The sequence below is a fragment of the Gymnogyps californianus genome, chromosome 12 (assembly GCF_018139145.2).
Source record: "Gymnogyps californianus isolate 813 chromosome 12, ASM1813914v2, whole genome shotgun sequence".
Classification (NCBI taxonomy): domain Eukaryota; kingdom Metazoa; phylum Chordata; class Aves; order Accipitriformes; family Cathartidae; genus Gymnogyps; species Gymnogyps californianus.
Genome location: NC_059482.1, coordinates 23,000,405 through 23,016,903, shown reverse-complemented (window position 1 = coordinate 23,016,903; position 16,499 = coordinate 23,000,405). Strand labels below are relative to the sequence as shown.

The window sequence follows — 16,499 nt, the reverse complement described above, 5'->3', positions numbered from 1 at the left end:
CACAACCTTCCCCTCCCATACCACAACGCACCCACACACAGTACACCCAGTTAATTCTTTTGATCGTATACTGGTTTTAACTTTGGATGTCTCCAAAATTTAGATCTTGCAAATCCAAACTTTGTCAGAAAGCCCACTATGGGTATGTGAAAGACTGAAGAACGTGGAAGAATGAACTTCCAGTTCTTCTAGGAGCTGAAGATGGGATATGAATGAATTCATAGCAAATGCATCAAATCCATTCCAATAGTCAAGCTGGAATTTTCATACAAGTTCAGGTGATCTCAGCACGCAAACTAGGATCTGAGAAAACTGACTGGAAAGTAAGAAGGCTTACATGGGATGAGAAGATGATTAAGCAATTAAGCGGAGCTCAGCAGACCTCAATTGGTAGTGGATAGGTCAATTATAAAACACAAGATTCACAAAGATACATAGAACTGTTTGTTGGTGGGGTTTTTTTTAATAAAGATCATACAATTTTGAGAAAGAACAACCTTTTTAAAGGGTGTTTGCTGATCTGCAGAGAGTAGAAGCAGGAAGAGAAAACAAGACGAGGTGAGTTAAGTAATGCCAGAGGAACTCATCATGATTCTTCAACATAGATGCAGCAGGGCACCCATGGTGCATTTAAAATTTGGTCAGGCACCACATGTACATAGAATTGAGAGTGAAGACGAAAAAAGAAACAATATAAATGAACCAGGTATGCCCAGAATAAATAGAAAATTAGTATTTCTCAGATTACTTTCCTATGATGAAATGTTACATACACTGAACACATGAAATTGATTCCATATGGGAAAAATTCTTACACTAAAAATATGTGAAAGCTTCAGTTCAAAGGAAATCCTTTTCTTTTATTAGAAGAAGCCCAAATTTCTTATCCATTTCTTTAGTATGTCATTCATTTGGACTTAAATTTAAAAAAAAAATAAATAAAAAATCAAAAGCTATTTTGAAAATAGCCCATGGCGCAGCACAGGAAGAGCAGATTCGAGAACGAAACAAGCAGTTTCAACCAGTCTCAGGACACTTTCTCTAGTATGAGATTTTTTAATTATTTTTTTTTAAATGGGGAAGGGTACCTTGTATTACTTATCCTTGTCCTGTGGACTGAATAGTTATTAGCGGCTGGAGTGCACTAACTGTGATCCTGGAGTGCATCTTTCAGTTTAGTTTAGAATAAACAAGGGGAACACAACTGAAGACGTAAATAAAAGTACAGCAACTGGTGACAACCAGGGGATTTACTTAAAAAAAAAATACACCCCACTTCCAAAAATAAGAGACTCATGTAGTCAAATCCAAAAGGCTCTGACTTACAAAGGCCACAAATCTTAAATCTAATGTAACGTGTATCTTTTTCTTGGCAGTGTATGTTTGTTATCCACCACTGTTCTAAGCTCCACAATAATCTTCACCCATCCAGATGAGCTCTCGAGTGGTGGGGAATTCCTCTAAAAATCCATTCAGCACAAATGGATCGCTAACTCCAGAGCTGAACCAACACACTGACCAACTTTGCTCTCATTTCTGCCGTTACGCAGTACTAAAACCTACAATTTCTAAACATACTGATCACCTCTTAGGCTGTCGAAGACAGATACAAATTACATTTTCAGGTCAAAACGTAGTTCAGTTGGCAACAACAAGGCTACCCACGTTAAGTTTTTGGAGCAGTTCTCAGGGTGCTTTGTCCCCTCAGCTCCTACCGAACCTCAGATTTTTGGCATTGCTAACTGCTCCCGAGTAACCTGCATTTAAGCAGCAGGACACTTTCCTAGATGCTCCAGTGCGTCTTGCTCAAAATACATTTGTAGGGTTTGCTCAGCCTGGGGAGGCAGAGACAGCAGTGGTAGGATCGCAGCCCTCCTCCTGCAGCCACCGCAGGTCAGAGGCTCTCTCTGCTTCGATCTTTCATGTCCCTTTGTATTTTGGAGTGATTAACAGCCTCCCCCTCGATTTATTGTGAATGAACTTCTGGTGGCCTCTACTTCAGATTACCACTGGACTCCTCTACAATACACTTTCTTTGCAAGAAGTCGCTGTCCTTTGATTTCAGGTAACTTCCTCCACTACCACCAAGACGATTTCTGTAGATGCTCTCATTCCATCGTACTCTAGGGCGTTAATAACCATGGCACGCACATCACAGCCTCTTTAACTTATCACCAGCAACAAACCAGACACAGCTAGAAGGCATTCGGCCCAGAAATTACCCAAGATAAGATTCTCCTCCATCACCCACGTTTGAGTTTTCCTCATGACACACTTCCATAGCCCAGGCATTGCCACTACTAGCACACAGCCCTTCTAATAATAGCTAATAGCCCTTCTGAGCTCAGTAGCTTCACAAACCTTCAGTGCCTTGATCATTTGGACTATAAGCTATCCGATAGGTAACAGCAAAACAAGCATATGCTTTCATTGACATTCGTTTTCAATGCTTTACTATGTGACTGAATGAAACAAAGCTCAGTGCAAAAAAAAAGAAAATAATCCAACCAAGTTCAAATATCGTCTGACTAATCACCAAAATAAAAGGTATCCAGCCATCATCTTCAAACAACTTGAAAAACGGCAGAGACAGATAAAAAACTAGAGAGACGCAGCCAGGCAAGCTACCTTCAGCCCAGTATGCCCTAGCAAGATGCTCCTTCACGAAAAACAGTCTCCATGATCAGCCGGATAACTGTTAATTGGAGGGAATGCTCCGTCTTTAAGGTTTTCAGCACATATCTTAGGCGAGAGTAATATTTGTTTCTATCAAAAATGATCTCAGACCACTGCTACCCACATGTTTCTGTAGAATAAAGTTTCACAGAGGAGTTGTTTCAACATCCACCACCTATGTGATCAACTGGGCAACAGAACACATCCAAGTTAATAACAACCCCAAAATCAAGCAGTGCCCTCCGCCCATTATTATTAACCCAATTACCTGACCCAGTTCACATGCAGCCCCACAAACTGGTTTGCTAGGATAAATGAGAGGGTACCAGAAGTGTAAGCCAGTTTGTGGATAGGAACTGGCACAGCCAGGTGAAGGACTGCATGTGTAACTAAGTCCTGGAGGTGTTTCCATAAGTAGCTTGGGGGAATGCACATTTTTTTTATTATTTATTCAAAACATCAATATCGACCCTATATTTTCCTTAACCTGACATACCAAAATTAGTTGCCATACTCTATGATTTATGTGGGTGCTAAATAAGTGATATCTTTATGAAATTCCTTATGGGTACTACAGTTATCTACACGTAAATCACACACCAAAATGAAGATTTGAGTACTATGCAATCTGGGTTATACTTACTGCACAAATAAAATAAAATTCCTGACAAGCCAAATCTCCTCCTGGCTAGCAAGGGGAAAGGTTTAAACGTGGAGTGGCAAGCCGAGTTGGGTTATATACTAACTCTTCATTGGATAACTCCAGCAGGACACCGTATAGATGGTACTGCCATTACCAGTCTAGCAGAAGTAACGATAACAGATCCAAATTGCCATAAAAAGTATTAAATGTTGAACCAAGTACACATTTTGGTACCACTTCAATTAAGTTCCTCAAGCAACCATTTTATCCCAAAACTCTATCAAACAGTACTCAAAGGTTTCCATGGTGCTTAGTCCTGAAGAGGACCCAAAGTGCAAGTAGAAAATACAAGGAAAACAGGCAAGAAAAAGAGAACTATAAGCAACGATCATGTAAAAGCAGGTACGCAGACCCCTTCTAAGAAATCACAAGGCTTCCTTCAGCCATTCTTGAATAATTTGAGTGGTTTAACTAGAAACCTCAACAGTCTCAAGCTCTCCATGAAGATCTACAGCAACACTAAGAACAAAACAGGGGTTGAGGGGGAGGTAAATTGAATGTCTCCATGCTTCTTTACAGCATTAAACCTGCCTTATGGATAATAACGGAGAGGAGGAACAGAACTCAGGTTTCTCCACGGTGCTCCAAGGTTCCCTGCACACTCCACAGGCATTGACCAGGAATAGCTTTACTTCAGCCTGACGTGCACTGAGCACAACAGGTAGCCTGCCCATAGCCTGATGTCTGCTTGCTCAGCCTTGACACATGGAGTCTACACTGTCAGCAGCTTGGACTGCCACTGCTTTCTCATCCTTTTTTCCACCCATCTGCCTTCCTAATGTGTCAACAAGTTGCAATAAGGAGAGACTACATAATTAAAATTACATCTAAACTAAAAGCAAAACTTTGATTTGCCCTATTTCCTCAACACAGCAAACAGAGTAGAAAAGTTACATCTGAGGTATATTTACTAAAGAAACAAGGAAGTACGAGTACCGTTGTATAAGACTTTACTAAGACACCATATGGAAATCCCATGTGCCATTTTGGTCAACTATTTTTAAGGTTAGTTCTGGAAGACTTCTGGAAGAGCTTTGCAGCAGGACAAATACCATAAGGTATTTTAAGACAGAGCTTGATCAGCTGCATAAATAAGTTAAACAAATTTAATACAAATTACTTCTAAAGATAGAAAATCAAGCTGGGTGTCCAAAATGCTGATTTAGCCAGGAAGATTGGAAAGCACACTGAATCACTATTTGTTTGCCACATACTGTTCATATATTTAATCCCATACTTCAGGGCTTTTGCTGGTTGCTCTAGAAGCCAAGGGGGAAGGCCCTTCTTTCCCAGTTAACCATCTAGCTTCTTCCCCTCCCCTTTCTGCTTAAGTCTTAGAAATTGTGAAAGCTTGGCAAGGATTTTCCTTTGCCCTTGTTTGCAGCGTGGGATATGAGCCACTTCCTGGACTTGCTCTGAATTTTAATGTTTTCTTTTACTATAGGGAGTAAGCCACTGGTGCTTGTGATGCATCCAGTGGTTAGAGTTCAGAAAAGGCCAACAAGAGTTGTCACAAATCAAGAAAACGTGACAAATAGGGACAGGGTGAAGAGCCAGGGATGTTTGGTCTACAGAGAAGACCGTAAAGCAGTGATAGAAGTCTTCATGTATACAGCTACAAAGAGGAAAGAAATTAATTATTCTCCACCTCCACATGATCCAAGAGTAATGGACTTAGACTACATGGGATATTCAGCTTAGTCATCAGGAAAAGTTTCCAACACAAGGACGGTGTTGGAAGAAGTTGCCAGAAAGATAATGAAAGAGTGGTTTAGACACACACTTGTCAGGCAGGACTGATGCATAATTGAATTAGCTTCAGATCAGATGATTTGGTGAAGTCTCATCTTCTATAATTATTACATTTACCACTGGGACTAAGTCCTTTAGCACAGGTCCTTCATTTGTCATTGGAGTCACAGAAAATGACAACCCAAAGCATAATCTGATACATGGAAATGAAGTTCTTTAAACACATTTGAAGTAGAAAGATCCCCTGGCAATCACAGAGGAAAAACAAAAAAAACCAAAAAACCACAAAACCAAAACAAAACTGGCTAGAAGAAACATCTGGAGGTCTCTAGCCAAACTTCCCACTCACAGCAGGCTTAACTTACGAGAGTGAGATCAGGCTGCCTAGAGCCTTGTCCAAGTGAGGTTTGAAAATCTCTGAGGATAGGCCCTCTGTAGTAACCCATCCCCAACTCTGATGAGGAATAATATCTTATTTCCCATGAGAATTTTATTTGTTGCAACTAGTGCCCGTTGCCTCTCTTCCTTGTACTGTGCACCTCTGAGAAGAGTCTGGGTCCACGTTCTCCGCAAGCTCCTTTAGACAGTGAAAGGCCGCCACTAGATCCCTTCTCCACCTCTTCCTCTCCAGGCTGAACAAGCCCAATTCCTTTAGTTTCTCACTGGTTCCTACCATACAACATCTACCCAGCCTCCCTTCTCTGGTTGCCCTCGGAAGGGAGCACACCTGCCTGAAAAACCCTTGTGAACATCCCTAGGGGAGAAACCAGTATCTTTTTCCTCTCAAAGGAAGGAACAGGAAGACAGATTCCTCAATAGCCTTGCTCCCCTGCTTGCATCTCCTCTGATAACACGCAAGATAAGCTGAGAACAAATGAAGTCTTATCTACCAATGTCAACAGAAACCTATCAGCAAGAGGAGAAGGCAAAGGAAAGGAGGGGATATCCAAACAAAGCTAAAATGGAAAGCCCATTCATCACGTTGGTGGCTTACAGAGGAAGGTGGATGGCTTTCACAGAGGAGGGGAGCATGGGGAAGTCTTAATTCCCAGTGCTCATTTTTATTTTATCTACATGTCTACAGAAACAGATCATTCACAAGGACCCTTTGCTGAACAAGAGACAGGACAGTTGGACAAACTGTTTCTGGTTTTGCTGACCTGGCTTAAGGCATTACAGTCCCAGAAGCCAAACCCCAATACGGAGCAGGTTTCTGCACACCAAATTCTGCCGGTTTATCCGGCTGCACTCTAACTCAAGTCTATAAAGCATTCTTGAATTTGAAAGCTTGTTCTTTTAATAGGCAGTTTGAAGCAGGCAGATAGTGAATAAGCCAAGCAGTATCTTTTCATTTGAAAAGGTAAATGAAAAAACAATCAAAGTTTCATAAAACAAAACAATGGTGAGTGAAAGCTGGCACTCCCTTTAACATGTGCAATGCTGCATAGCAGGGCACGTCAGTTATTAACCAGAGGGTGTTTAAAGTCTCTAAAAGCGATTGGTCAGATCCTATCTATGCTGTTTCAGAAACTGAAGCAGGTTATGCCTAAGGGTATGGTTTCACAACATTTTAGGCTGAATTAAGACCTTGCTGCTACCATAGAGAATCATCCCTCCTTCCCTCTCTGCCTGGCTGTGTGTTCCTGCTGGGTTACCCTCAAAGACCTAGAACAAATGAAATGTTATCTCTCAACAGCATGAAGGACTCAAACCAATGCAGAACACCACACGCAAGGGAGAATCATCTCCAGCATGCATATCTCATCCATATTAAAGACAGGAACACCTATCTTCTCCATTTTATGAAGGTTAGGTGAAACCTGTAGCAAACCACCAACGCATTTTCAGCTGGGCTCCGAAAAACTTACTGGATTGAGGGCTAAATAATAATTTTTAAAAAAAAGGACGTTTCAGATGTTACATTCAGGATGCAAAGGTAAGAGCATTGCTCCATGAGTTCTGAAGGAACCAGCCTGCCACAACCCAACGCAGCAGAGAAGCAGGCAGGTTCGTGCCAGGCCTGAAAGCTGGCCTGGCCTGGCAAAGGAGGTGACAAGTGCCAGAGCCAGGGGCTTGCACAAGGGAAGAAGAGGGACGGTGCTGCTGTAGGTTGGGGGGAGGAAGGGTCGGGTTTCTCTCCTTTGATGACAGTGAGTTAGATCAGTTCAGCTGTAACATGTAATTTCATCCTCAGATACCAAAATGCTGAGCACACGTGAAAAAAAGTTGTATCTGGGGAAAGAAGTGAGCAGACGTTTCAATAAAAGCCACTAGTTTAAAGCAGAATGTTTATTACTAAGTGTTCTACATGTCTTTTAAAAATTTAAAAAATAATAATGAAAGAATCATCAAGATATGTCAGGGTGACAGAAGTTGGCACTTCAATAAAAATCCCACAATCATTTCAGACCTGCTGATTGAATTTCAAAGCACAGCCCACAGAAACCTTGAGTCGAACAGGGACAGAGCACTCTCCTTTTAAAAGGAGTCTCTGTTCGCAATGCAGAGGGGTAGTTTAAGGAAACACTCAGGTTGCTCCAACCACACTTCCAACCTTCAGAGAAAGCTCAGCACTACCCCCATCAGCACCAAGCTGGGCTGAAGCCAAAATAAACTTGGCATAAAGCACAAATGCCCTGACTGACTTGGAACTGGATATGGCCAAAGTGTTTGTTCTCAGGGGGGTAAAAGGAGTTCGAGACAGAACCCAGCAGGAAGATTTTCCTTTGAATGAGGGCTGACAGGGTGCCAAGGATCCCCACTGAAAGTGGGAACAAAAAAGGGACCAACTTTGGCTCCCATACCAGGCTTTGGGCTCCCAAACCACTACTTGTAGTGGGTCACATACTGCCCTGACAGCACACCAAGCAAAAATGGATCTGTTAAAGCAGAAGTGACTTAGAAAGGGTCTAAGGAGACAAACCTGGCAGGGTTTCAGGTCACAAAAAGTTAAAATTACACTTTGATGTGAAGCCAAGTCAAGACTCCAAAGTCTGTCACTTCTTTGTGAGCTCTCACTTACTCTGTGCTGTGAAGGACCTGATAACAGTTAAGCCTGATACGTGTTTCTCACTTCAGTTACTTGAGCAATATACTATAAAAAAATAAATCAGACTCATTCTCCAAAAGCCAGGAAGATAATTATTGAGCTGTAATGCAGAGCCATGCAGCTCATTTTACACAGATGATGGGAGATCAACCTAACTATGCCTGCAGATTCACTCTTGGCAGCATAATCTGCACGTGATCAAACAAACAACAGGTTCATAGGATCAAATTTGTACAATTCATTGCTAAATAAGCACTATCTGAAGTCTCAAGTTCACTTTATGTTTTATTTCACTCAGAGAAAAGAATTCCACATTCGCCACATACACTCTAGAAATAATAGTAGTATACAGGCACTTTGATTCAAACTGGCCACAAAATACTGCCCAGGTAGCTCTTGGGCTTTAAAGCCATTTATCAGAAGCGGTTTGGCTAATTTTTAGTCTCTAAAGTGGGGGAAAAAAAATTATATTGGCTGTTCAATTTCAGGACAAACACACCTATGACATTCAGTACATACCATCTCAGCTTAGTATTCAACTGCGTTATATATATAATCTGTGTTATAATCCCAGGAGAATCCTAGGTTAAGCATAATCCAACCAGCAGTCTACAGGCCAAGTCTACAAAACAATCCCATCTTTCCATTGCACAAGCCAGAGAGCCATTTCTTGAACAGAACGTGCTCCCTTAATACCCAAACAACTCCTCTTCCAAGCAGCCAAGCACTTCAACCCTGGGAAGACATGATGGGACTAGACTCATGCTTCATTTTGTACATGCACACAACCCACTTGGGTCAGGAGGACTGGGGGAAAGGGAGCGCAGAGAGAGGAGGAGTCTGAAAACTCAGACTTCTATACCTGTTCACACCAGATCATCTTGATCTAGACATTCCCTACCTTTTTGCAACCAAGTATCACTTGAGAAAACTGGCAGTGTCCTGCCTTCCTCCTTCCCTGGTCTAGTTCTGAGTGGATAAAGACCTGTGGCCTTAATTCTCCCTCCAATGTGTATATGCTGTAGTTGTCGTAACAATTATTAACAAATATAGTTTGCAGTAAGATGCAAATTCTTTAAAACATGGGCATCACTGAAACCATTCTCCCAAAACCAGAATTATCATAGAAGTGTAGAATAACTAAGGAGGGAAGGGACCTCCAGAAGTCACCTAGTCTAACCTCTGCCCAAAGGAGGTCTAATTAGATCAGGTTGGTCAAGGCCATGTCCAGCTGAGTCCTATATATCTCCAGAGTTAGAGGTTCCACAAGCTCTCGGGCAGGCCTGAAATTACCAGACAAAAAACAGACGCAAGGAAGGTTGTGCCCCAGTCACACCAACAGGTCCTAGGACTTGCCTCTGACAGTGGCCGAAAGAAGACTCTCAGCGTCGATCAAACATGACCAAAGTGGCACCTGGAAAAGGAAAGTCTGCCTTGCAACTGTTAACCATGGCTGTGATTTATGAATGGCCCACACGCTGCACCGACGTTTGTCACTAAAACAACAATGCTTATTGTTTCACTGGTGAAATTTCAATTGAACTAATTAACTAATGCAGTTAGCCCACAATCCCAAATCTCTTCTTTATCAATGCAAAAGGTCCCAAATGCTCCCTCACGCATGCCAAGATCTCCATGCTTCTCTTCAGTGTTAGACAAGGCAGCTGTTCCATTGCAAAATTCAGCAGCAGATTTACAATTAAAAGAACGGGCACCAGAAAGTTGGCTATTTTCTGAAATCATCCAAGGACCCTGGCTATCTTAGTCTCCTTTTCGTCTTCTTGCTGAGACTCCATCTGCAATCTTAGGAGAATTTCAGAAACACAGCTATAGAAATATACATTTCAGGAATTTATAACAGAGCTACAGAATCACATATTTTCCTAACAGAAGAGTCAGGGATTTTGCTCCAATGCTGCAACATTTTCAATTGGAGGTCATAAGGAAAAACACCGAGCATGTTCCACTCTCTGAATATGCAAGTTACCAGTGAAGATGAAACCAACATCTTCACCGAGAAGTGAATTCACAAGGGTCTTAGTGCAAACCCTATGGAAGCTCTTCCTTTTGTTAGGACATTCACAAAACATTCTCCTTTGGAGATACCAAGATGCGTAATAAGGGTTGAACACACATTTCAGCTCTAAAACAACTCCACCAGAAGTAAATCATACTTAAGACTAAAAAAAGCCCCCACCACTGGGAACCAGCTGTCATTCATTCTGGCACTTGAAGAACATTTACTTTCTACCAAACACAGACAACTTCTAGTGTCAAACCCAGCTGAAAGAATTCCTGCTACAGAAGTCACTATGTTGATCCAAATCGAGAAATTATAATTTTACCTAATAAAATGGATATTGTTAAAGGAAGGTTACCGATTATTTATTTTTAAAAAGAAGCTACTTAACCAACTTAGAGGCTAAGCTAAAAACAAACATTTCAAACAAAGGAAGCAACAATATTAACTGGAAATACCATTCTATCACATTTTTCTAGTTTTTCGGTGGGAAGAGGGAAAGAAGAGAGGAGACGATATGACAGGCCAATTTTCCTGTCTTTTTCAGATTCTTTCATGTAAATTTGTCAAGTGGGACATACACATTAAATGTCAAATTATTTTGCTACTTATTTTTCAGATGCAAAGAGAGCTTGCATGTCTGAAAGCTCATAATCTTACCCATTACTCATTAGTTTAATATTCATTTCTATTATCTGCTAAAATCATCATGGCTACATTAGCAATACTAGTAACTCAGTTTAGGATAACACTCAATAGTTTGAAACTTCCAGACATAAGACACTTATAGTCATGACATTTTATTAATAGAAACACACATTCACTAATTCATATATGTGAATTGAAATCTTTATTTCAAATGAACACTTAACACAGACTGTAAGCCAAAACAAACCTTAACAGTGACTTACCAGGAAGCCTGTTCATGTTGACCCCTTGAGCAGAAAGTCCTATTCCCATATACCTTCAAAAAAACCAAACAAAATACCAGTCAAGCACAGAACGGCAAAGCCACAAGATTTCCTGCAGCAGAAATACAGCGGTAAAAAAACCCCAATCCACAAATCATTTAAGGTAAGAATGTTGAAATCACTAAAGATTTTCCATTTTTTTTTTAGTCTTTTCTTGAATCCAAGATAAATATCAGTCTGCTTTAGTGACTGACAGGTTTCTGATACACAACTACAACTACTCTTTAGCTCTTAATTGGTAGGAAAAAGGACTGGAAAACAATCAGCAATTAAACTTCTGGGGGTTTGTTGGGTTTTTTTCATATATCAGAAAAAAACCTATTTATATAGGTGATCAACAAAAGAGTAAAAAATACACAAGGGCAGATATAGTATATGAGAACAAATGTCTATCTAGCCTAATGTATTGTCTCCAGGAATAGCTGGTAGTGGATGCACAGGGCAGAGTAAACGTTCTTTCATTGTCCAACATATATTTTACACAATTTCCTAAGCAAAAGGTGGTCTTTCTGTATTTCACACCCCAATAGATTCTCCTCCATCAATCTGATCACTTTCTGAACCTTTGTAAGCTCTTTGAAAAGGCAACATCCTGCAGCTCCACCATTCAATTCCTGTCCAAGCTAGTTTTGCCAGGTACTTGCATTTTTAGAATTGGAAGAGAAAGGCATAGCATTTCTCTGTTAACCTTCTCAAGGATTTTAAAGTCCTCATTCGTACCCCATTCCCCAATGGTCTCTTCTCAAGGCTGACTACTTGCAGTCGACTCAGTTGTTCCTCTTACGGAAGCTCATCTATACCTCTTAATACTCTTGCTACACTTCCAGTTCTGTATCTTCTTTGAGAAGCAGGGGGAAACCAGAACCGCAACCATCATTCACAACACAAACACACGGTGATTATTACAGACAACAGTATAATGATGTTCTCTATTCTGGTTTCTATTCCTCCTCTTCCCGGTCTCTATTATTCCATTTATTCTGTGACTGCAGATGAGAACTGAGCTGATTTTTCCATGGAACCGGGACACAGAGAACTTGTCCCTGCACTATAAGAGGCAGCTCAGAGACCATTTTTTGTGCCAAGCTTGGATTGTTTATTCTCCCCCCATGAGACTCATTTTACATCTGTCCAGCCTGAACTGCCATCTTTCATTTTATCATCCAAAGTCAGCCCTTGATTTTACAACTCTAGTTAGCTTCATATCATCAGCAAAAAATATCATCTTACTATTAATTTCACTTCCAGGTCATTTATTAAGGTAGTGAACATGAGAGGTGTAGTACACATCCCCACAGAAATCCACTGGTGAACATCCTCAGCGTCAGGGAGGAGAGGGGGCATGATGCACACATGGGCCATTCATTTCTCTGCCCCGCTTCCTACCTGTTCACTAATCGTCTAACCCATCATTTAACCACACAAGCTCCTGCACTTTATCCCACGTTTCCTTTACTTTCCTCAAGAATTTCTGAGACTGGACCTTGCCAAATGGCTTTTGCAAATCCAGGCAGACTGATCTTTATCTACTTCTGCGTTCGACAGGACTGTAAGGCATAGCCAGCCTTCACAAAGGCTCTTCTTCCTCACTGCAATATTTATGCACGTACCCATTTTGTTTGTTCTATTTCTGTTAATTCGCATGGTCTGTAATTCTCTTAACATCCCCTGGAACCACAGGAACAGCTGCCCTGCTCAGTGTGTTTTTAACAAGCTTCCATATTTTTAAGTTACTGCACTTTGAAATTAACAGTTGCTGTTGGGCTCTTGTTCATGCAAAGGTATAAATCCAAACAGGCTACAGCCAGCGTCCTGCTATTCTTTCACAGCATCAGTTTTCTTCCTGCGGCTTCCTTGACCACCTGCTCCATAACACTAACCATGTCAAAAAATATTATTTCACAATTTGACCCCAAAGTTACACTTCTTCAAGCTACGTGGGTTAAGTCTCCTGCAGCAACTGTTCCCTGCCCTTGACTTCTCCATCTCAATCACTGTCACCACCCCAATCAAATCACATGGAAATGATAATAACTGATTTTTTTCTTGTTTACACAGAAATTTTAATCCTTAGAGTTCTATAAGTTTATCAGATCTTAGTCTATGATCCCTTTAATAAATAGCACCACATCTTCACAAATGTGGCCAACTTTGTCTTTCTTGTACACTTCACATCTCAGTAGCACGACCTTCCAGATTTTAAACACCTGAAACCCAGCTTTACAGTGCTTTAAATTAAGTCAGTCCCTTCTTTAAAAAACATGCTCTATTTCAGAAGTGCCCCAGCTTCCAGAGGATCCGGATCCCTCCTCCTCAGACCAGTTCCTCAGCAACATACCAGAACTGTTCCTCCTCACCTCTCTTGCTGGTACTGGGCAAAGCACAGTACTGTGCAAAGGTGAGGAAAAGCATTTTGGAGATTGCTACAGTAGAGGTCCTAGTTTTCAAATTCCTACGTAATAGTTAAAAGCTTTACATACAGAACCTTTTCTGCTCTTCCCTACGCCTTCAGCACCACAGGGACCACAACCATCACTTCACGCTCAGCAACTGGTACAATATTCAGATGCCTTGGGAGAGCTGTGTACTTTGTGTCTACCAGCCAAGTCATGATGCCATTCTCCCTGGAGTCACAAACGCAGTTATCCGTATACCTGATCACTGAATTGCTAACCATTACATGGTCCGCCTTTTCCTTTTAGCTGGCCCCTGGCCTCTTAGGGTTATCTTCAGAAGAAAATGATACATGATCATGATATGGAGAACCTATTGCTGAACTTCCCTTCACCCAGCTCAGTGTTTTCCTGCCACAAGACTAAGGGTCTTCGAAGTTTCTTGGCGTGAACGCTGACAAATAGGGCTATGCCAATGTTACGGCCAGCTACAACCAAGAAAGGCCAGCCCAGGTCCTTCAGCTCTCACCACGTATAAATTACGTGACTACACAAGCACCAGGAAAGTGTTAGTGTTTGATAAAGGAAATAATAAGAAGATCACTCAACTTAGGAAAATACCCAAAAGAGGCTTTGGCAGCAGCCGGTTGAGGAGCAGAAGATTTGAACCTCCTGATGGCATTTAGGGCAAACAAGTTTATCTTGGAAACTGTCCAGTCACAGAGGACAGATTCCAGGACATTTGGCTGGATTTCCTATTTCTCATTTAGAAAGATAAAGAGAGACTTGTGAGGGTTTCCAAAATACCTAGGATGTACATTATTACGTACCAAATCTGATATTCTCTGCAGAAATGCTGAAAGCCTGCAGCCTGTCTACAAAAAGAAGAGCTCAAGGCGCTCTGCTTGTTGACACAGGACAGTGGACACTCCAGGACAATACAGCTTGGACACAGTGCATACAGAAACACAAACAAAAGCCCTGAGTGTATTTTGCACTGCTCCAAGTCCCAGGACACAGGTGAAATGACTACTACCTGCAGATAGTAGCCCTAAGCTTTTAGATCTGACTGGCCCCACCCTGGAGATAATCCTCCTCGTCTTGCTTGGTCATGATGGAAGGAAGTCCTCCAGCACAAACAGGGATCGTTTCACCTGCGCTCAGGGAACTGTCAGCCAAAGGTCAGCTAGCATCTGCCTGGGCATGCACTCCCTCCAAGGAGGGATTAGAGGCTGCCAAGATACAGCCTAACAAAAGACATCCCAAAGGTTTCTGCTGCCACATGCCGCAGGCTAGCCAGGCAAGATATAACGAAAGAGTGGAGTGGGGAGGATTCATACAAAATTAAGACCTGCATAGTCTGCAGTATGTCCTGAAGCAGAAAGCTCAATGGTAAGGACCAGCATTGCTTCAAAAGATATATGAACTGGGCAGAGACGAGGCAAGACTTTTGGGCATTCACCCCAAAACCTAAACTTGCAAAGGACTATAAGGATGACAGAACCTATTCTCTAGACTATCTACTCCTCACTAACTTAGTATAAACAGAAAAAAAACCCTGTTTCATCTGAGGAGGGATACCATAACTGCTAGTACCTTTGTTGCACAGAGTCCAGAGGGGAAGATTTTGTTTCATCTTTGGCCTAGGAACTCATTCGAAATGCACCTGAGCAGAGATGTGAAGGACAGCATCGTGGCAGTTATCAGCTACGACAACAGCAGCTAGTCGCTATTCTGATCTTATCTATCAGTGAAAGTGTTCAGCTTTTTATGAACAGAGATCAATTGCTGGTCTCCACTCCCCTATTATGACAGAAAATACGGCCTGCAAAACACCCCTACCCGAGGACCCTCCAGCATCAACAACTGCTGTGAAAAGGACAAGGAAAGACTGTGGAACACCATAAGCAAATTACCCCTGCTGGAACACAGAGAGGGTTTGATATGGTCCTTCACCAGAAGATCTTAAAGAAGTTATCTTAGTATAAAAAGAAAGTTACCTCACAGACTAGTAACCGGTTCAAATGATGAAAGACCAAGGGTAAGAGAAATGCTTGCAGGAACATAGACGTGAGGTAAAGACATCATATTACAGGCTCAGGACAAATACCTGTGACTTGAAGAGGAGATTTGGGAAAGCCAAGAAAAAGAAGAGGGAAAGAAAGAGGGAGGGGGGAAAGACCACCATGATTAAACAATACAATAAAGAAGAACTACTCCCACCAACCACATCCTATGAGTGCAGTCAGCAGGTCAAGGGAAGGGATTTGCTCCTCTGTTCAGCACCTGCGAGTATCATGTTCAGGTTTGGGATCTCCAATGCAAGGAAGAGCAACAAACTGGAGTGAGCACAGCAAAAGACAGTTAGGGGGCTCAAACCACATGGTGTATGAGGAGACACTGAGAAAAATGTGTTTGTTCGGTCTTAAGAACAAAAGACAAAGCAGGGTTCTCATTGCTGTCTACAGCTACCTAATGTGAAAGAACAGGGAAGGTGGAGCCAGACTTCAGACACACACCCCCCCCAAAAATCAGGAGATACAACAGAAAAGTTGTAACAAAGAAGATTCCAATTAGACATTACTAAAAATACTTTAACCATGAGGGTGATCAAACACTGGAAGAAGGGCCCAGAAATGCTACTGCATCGCCAGTCTTAAGAGATAGTCAAAAACTTGACTGCACATTGTCCTGAGGAACCTGATCTAACTTTGAAGTTGGCCTTGCTTTGAGTGGGGAGCTGAACTGGATGACCTACAGAGATCCTTTCCAACCTAAATTATTCAACGATATCTTGCCTTCAGGACAGTTTTGCTGACAGGCAGCAAACTCTTGGCCAGCAGTGCATAAAGCAGGATATCGACCAAGTTGAGAAAAGACAGAACTTCCTGAGGCACACACATACACCACAAGCTAAGTCCCGATCTGATCATAC

At 41.7% G+C, this 16,499-nt stretch overlaps 1 protein-coding gene across 2 annotated transcripts in view; it reads right to left on the bottom strand.

Annotated features, from left to right (window-relative positions):
• RANBP10 (RAN binding protein 10) overlaps window positions 1-16,499 on the bottom strand; it is an 81,620-nt gene that overhangs the window by 46,789 nt on the left and 18,332 nt on the right. For both annotated transcript variants that reach the window (XM_050903734.1, XM_050903733.1), the window contains one exon: window positions 11,112-11,164. In XM_050903734.1, the coding sequence (XP_050759691.1) occupies window positions 11,112-11,160 (49 nt within the window). In that variant the 5' untranslated portion in view covers window positions 11,161-11,164. The remainder of the gene's footprint in view (window positions 1-11,111; window positions 11,165-16,499) is intronic.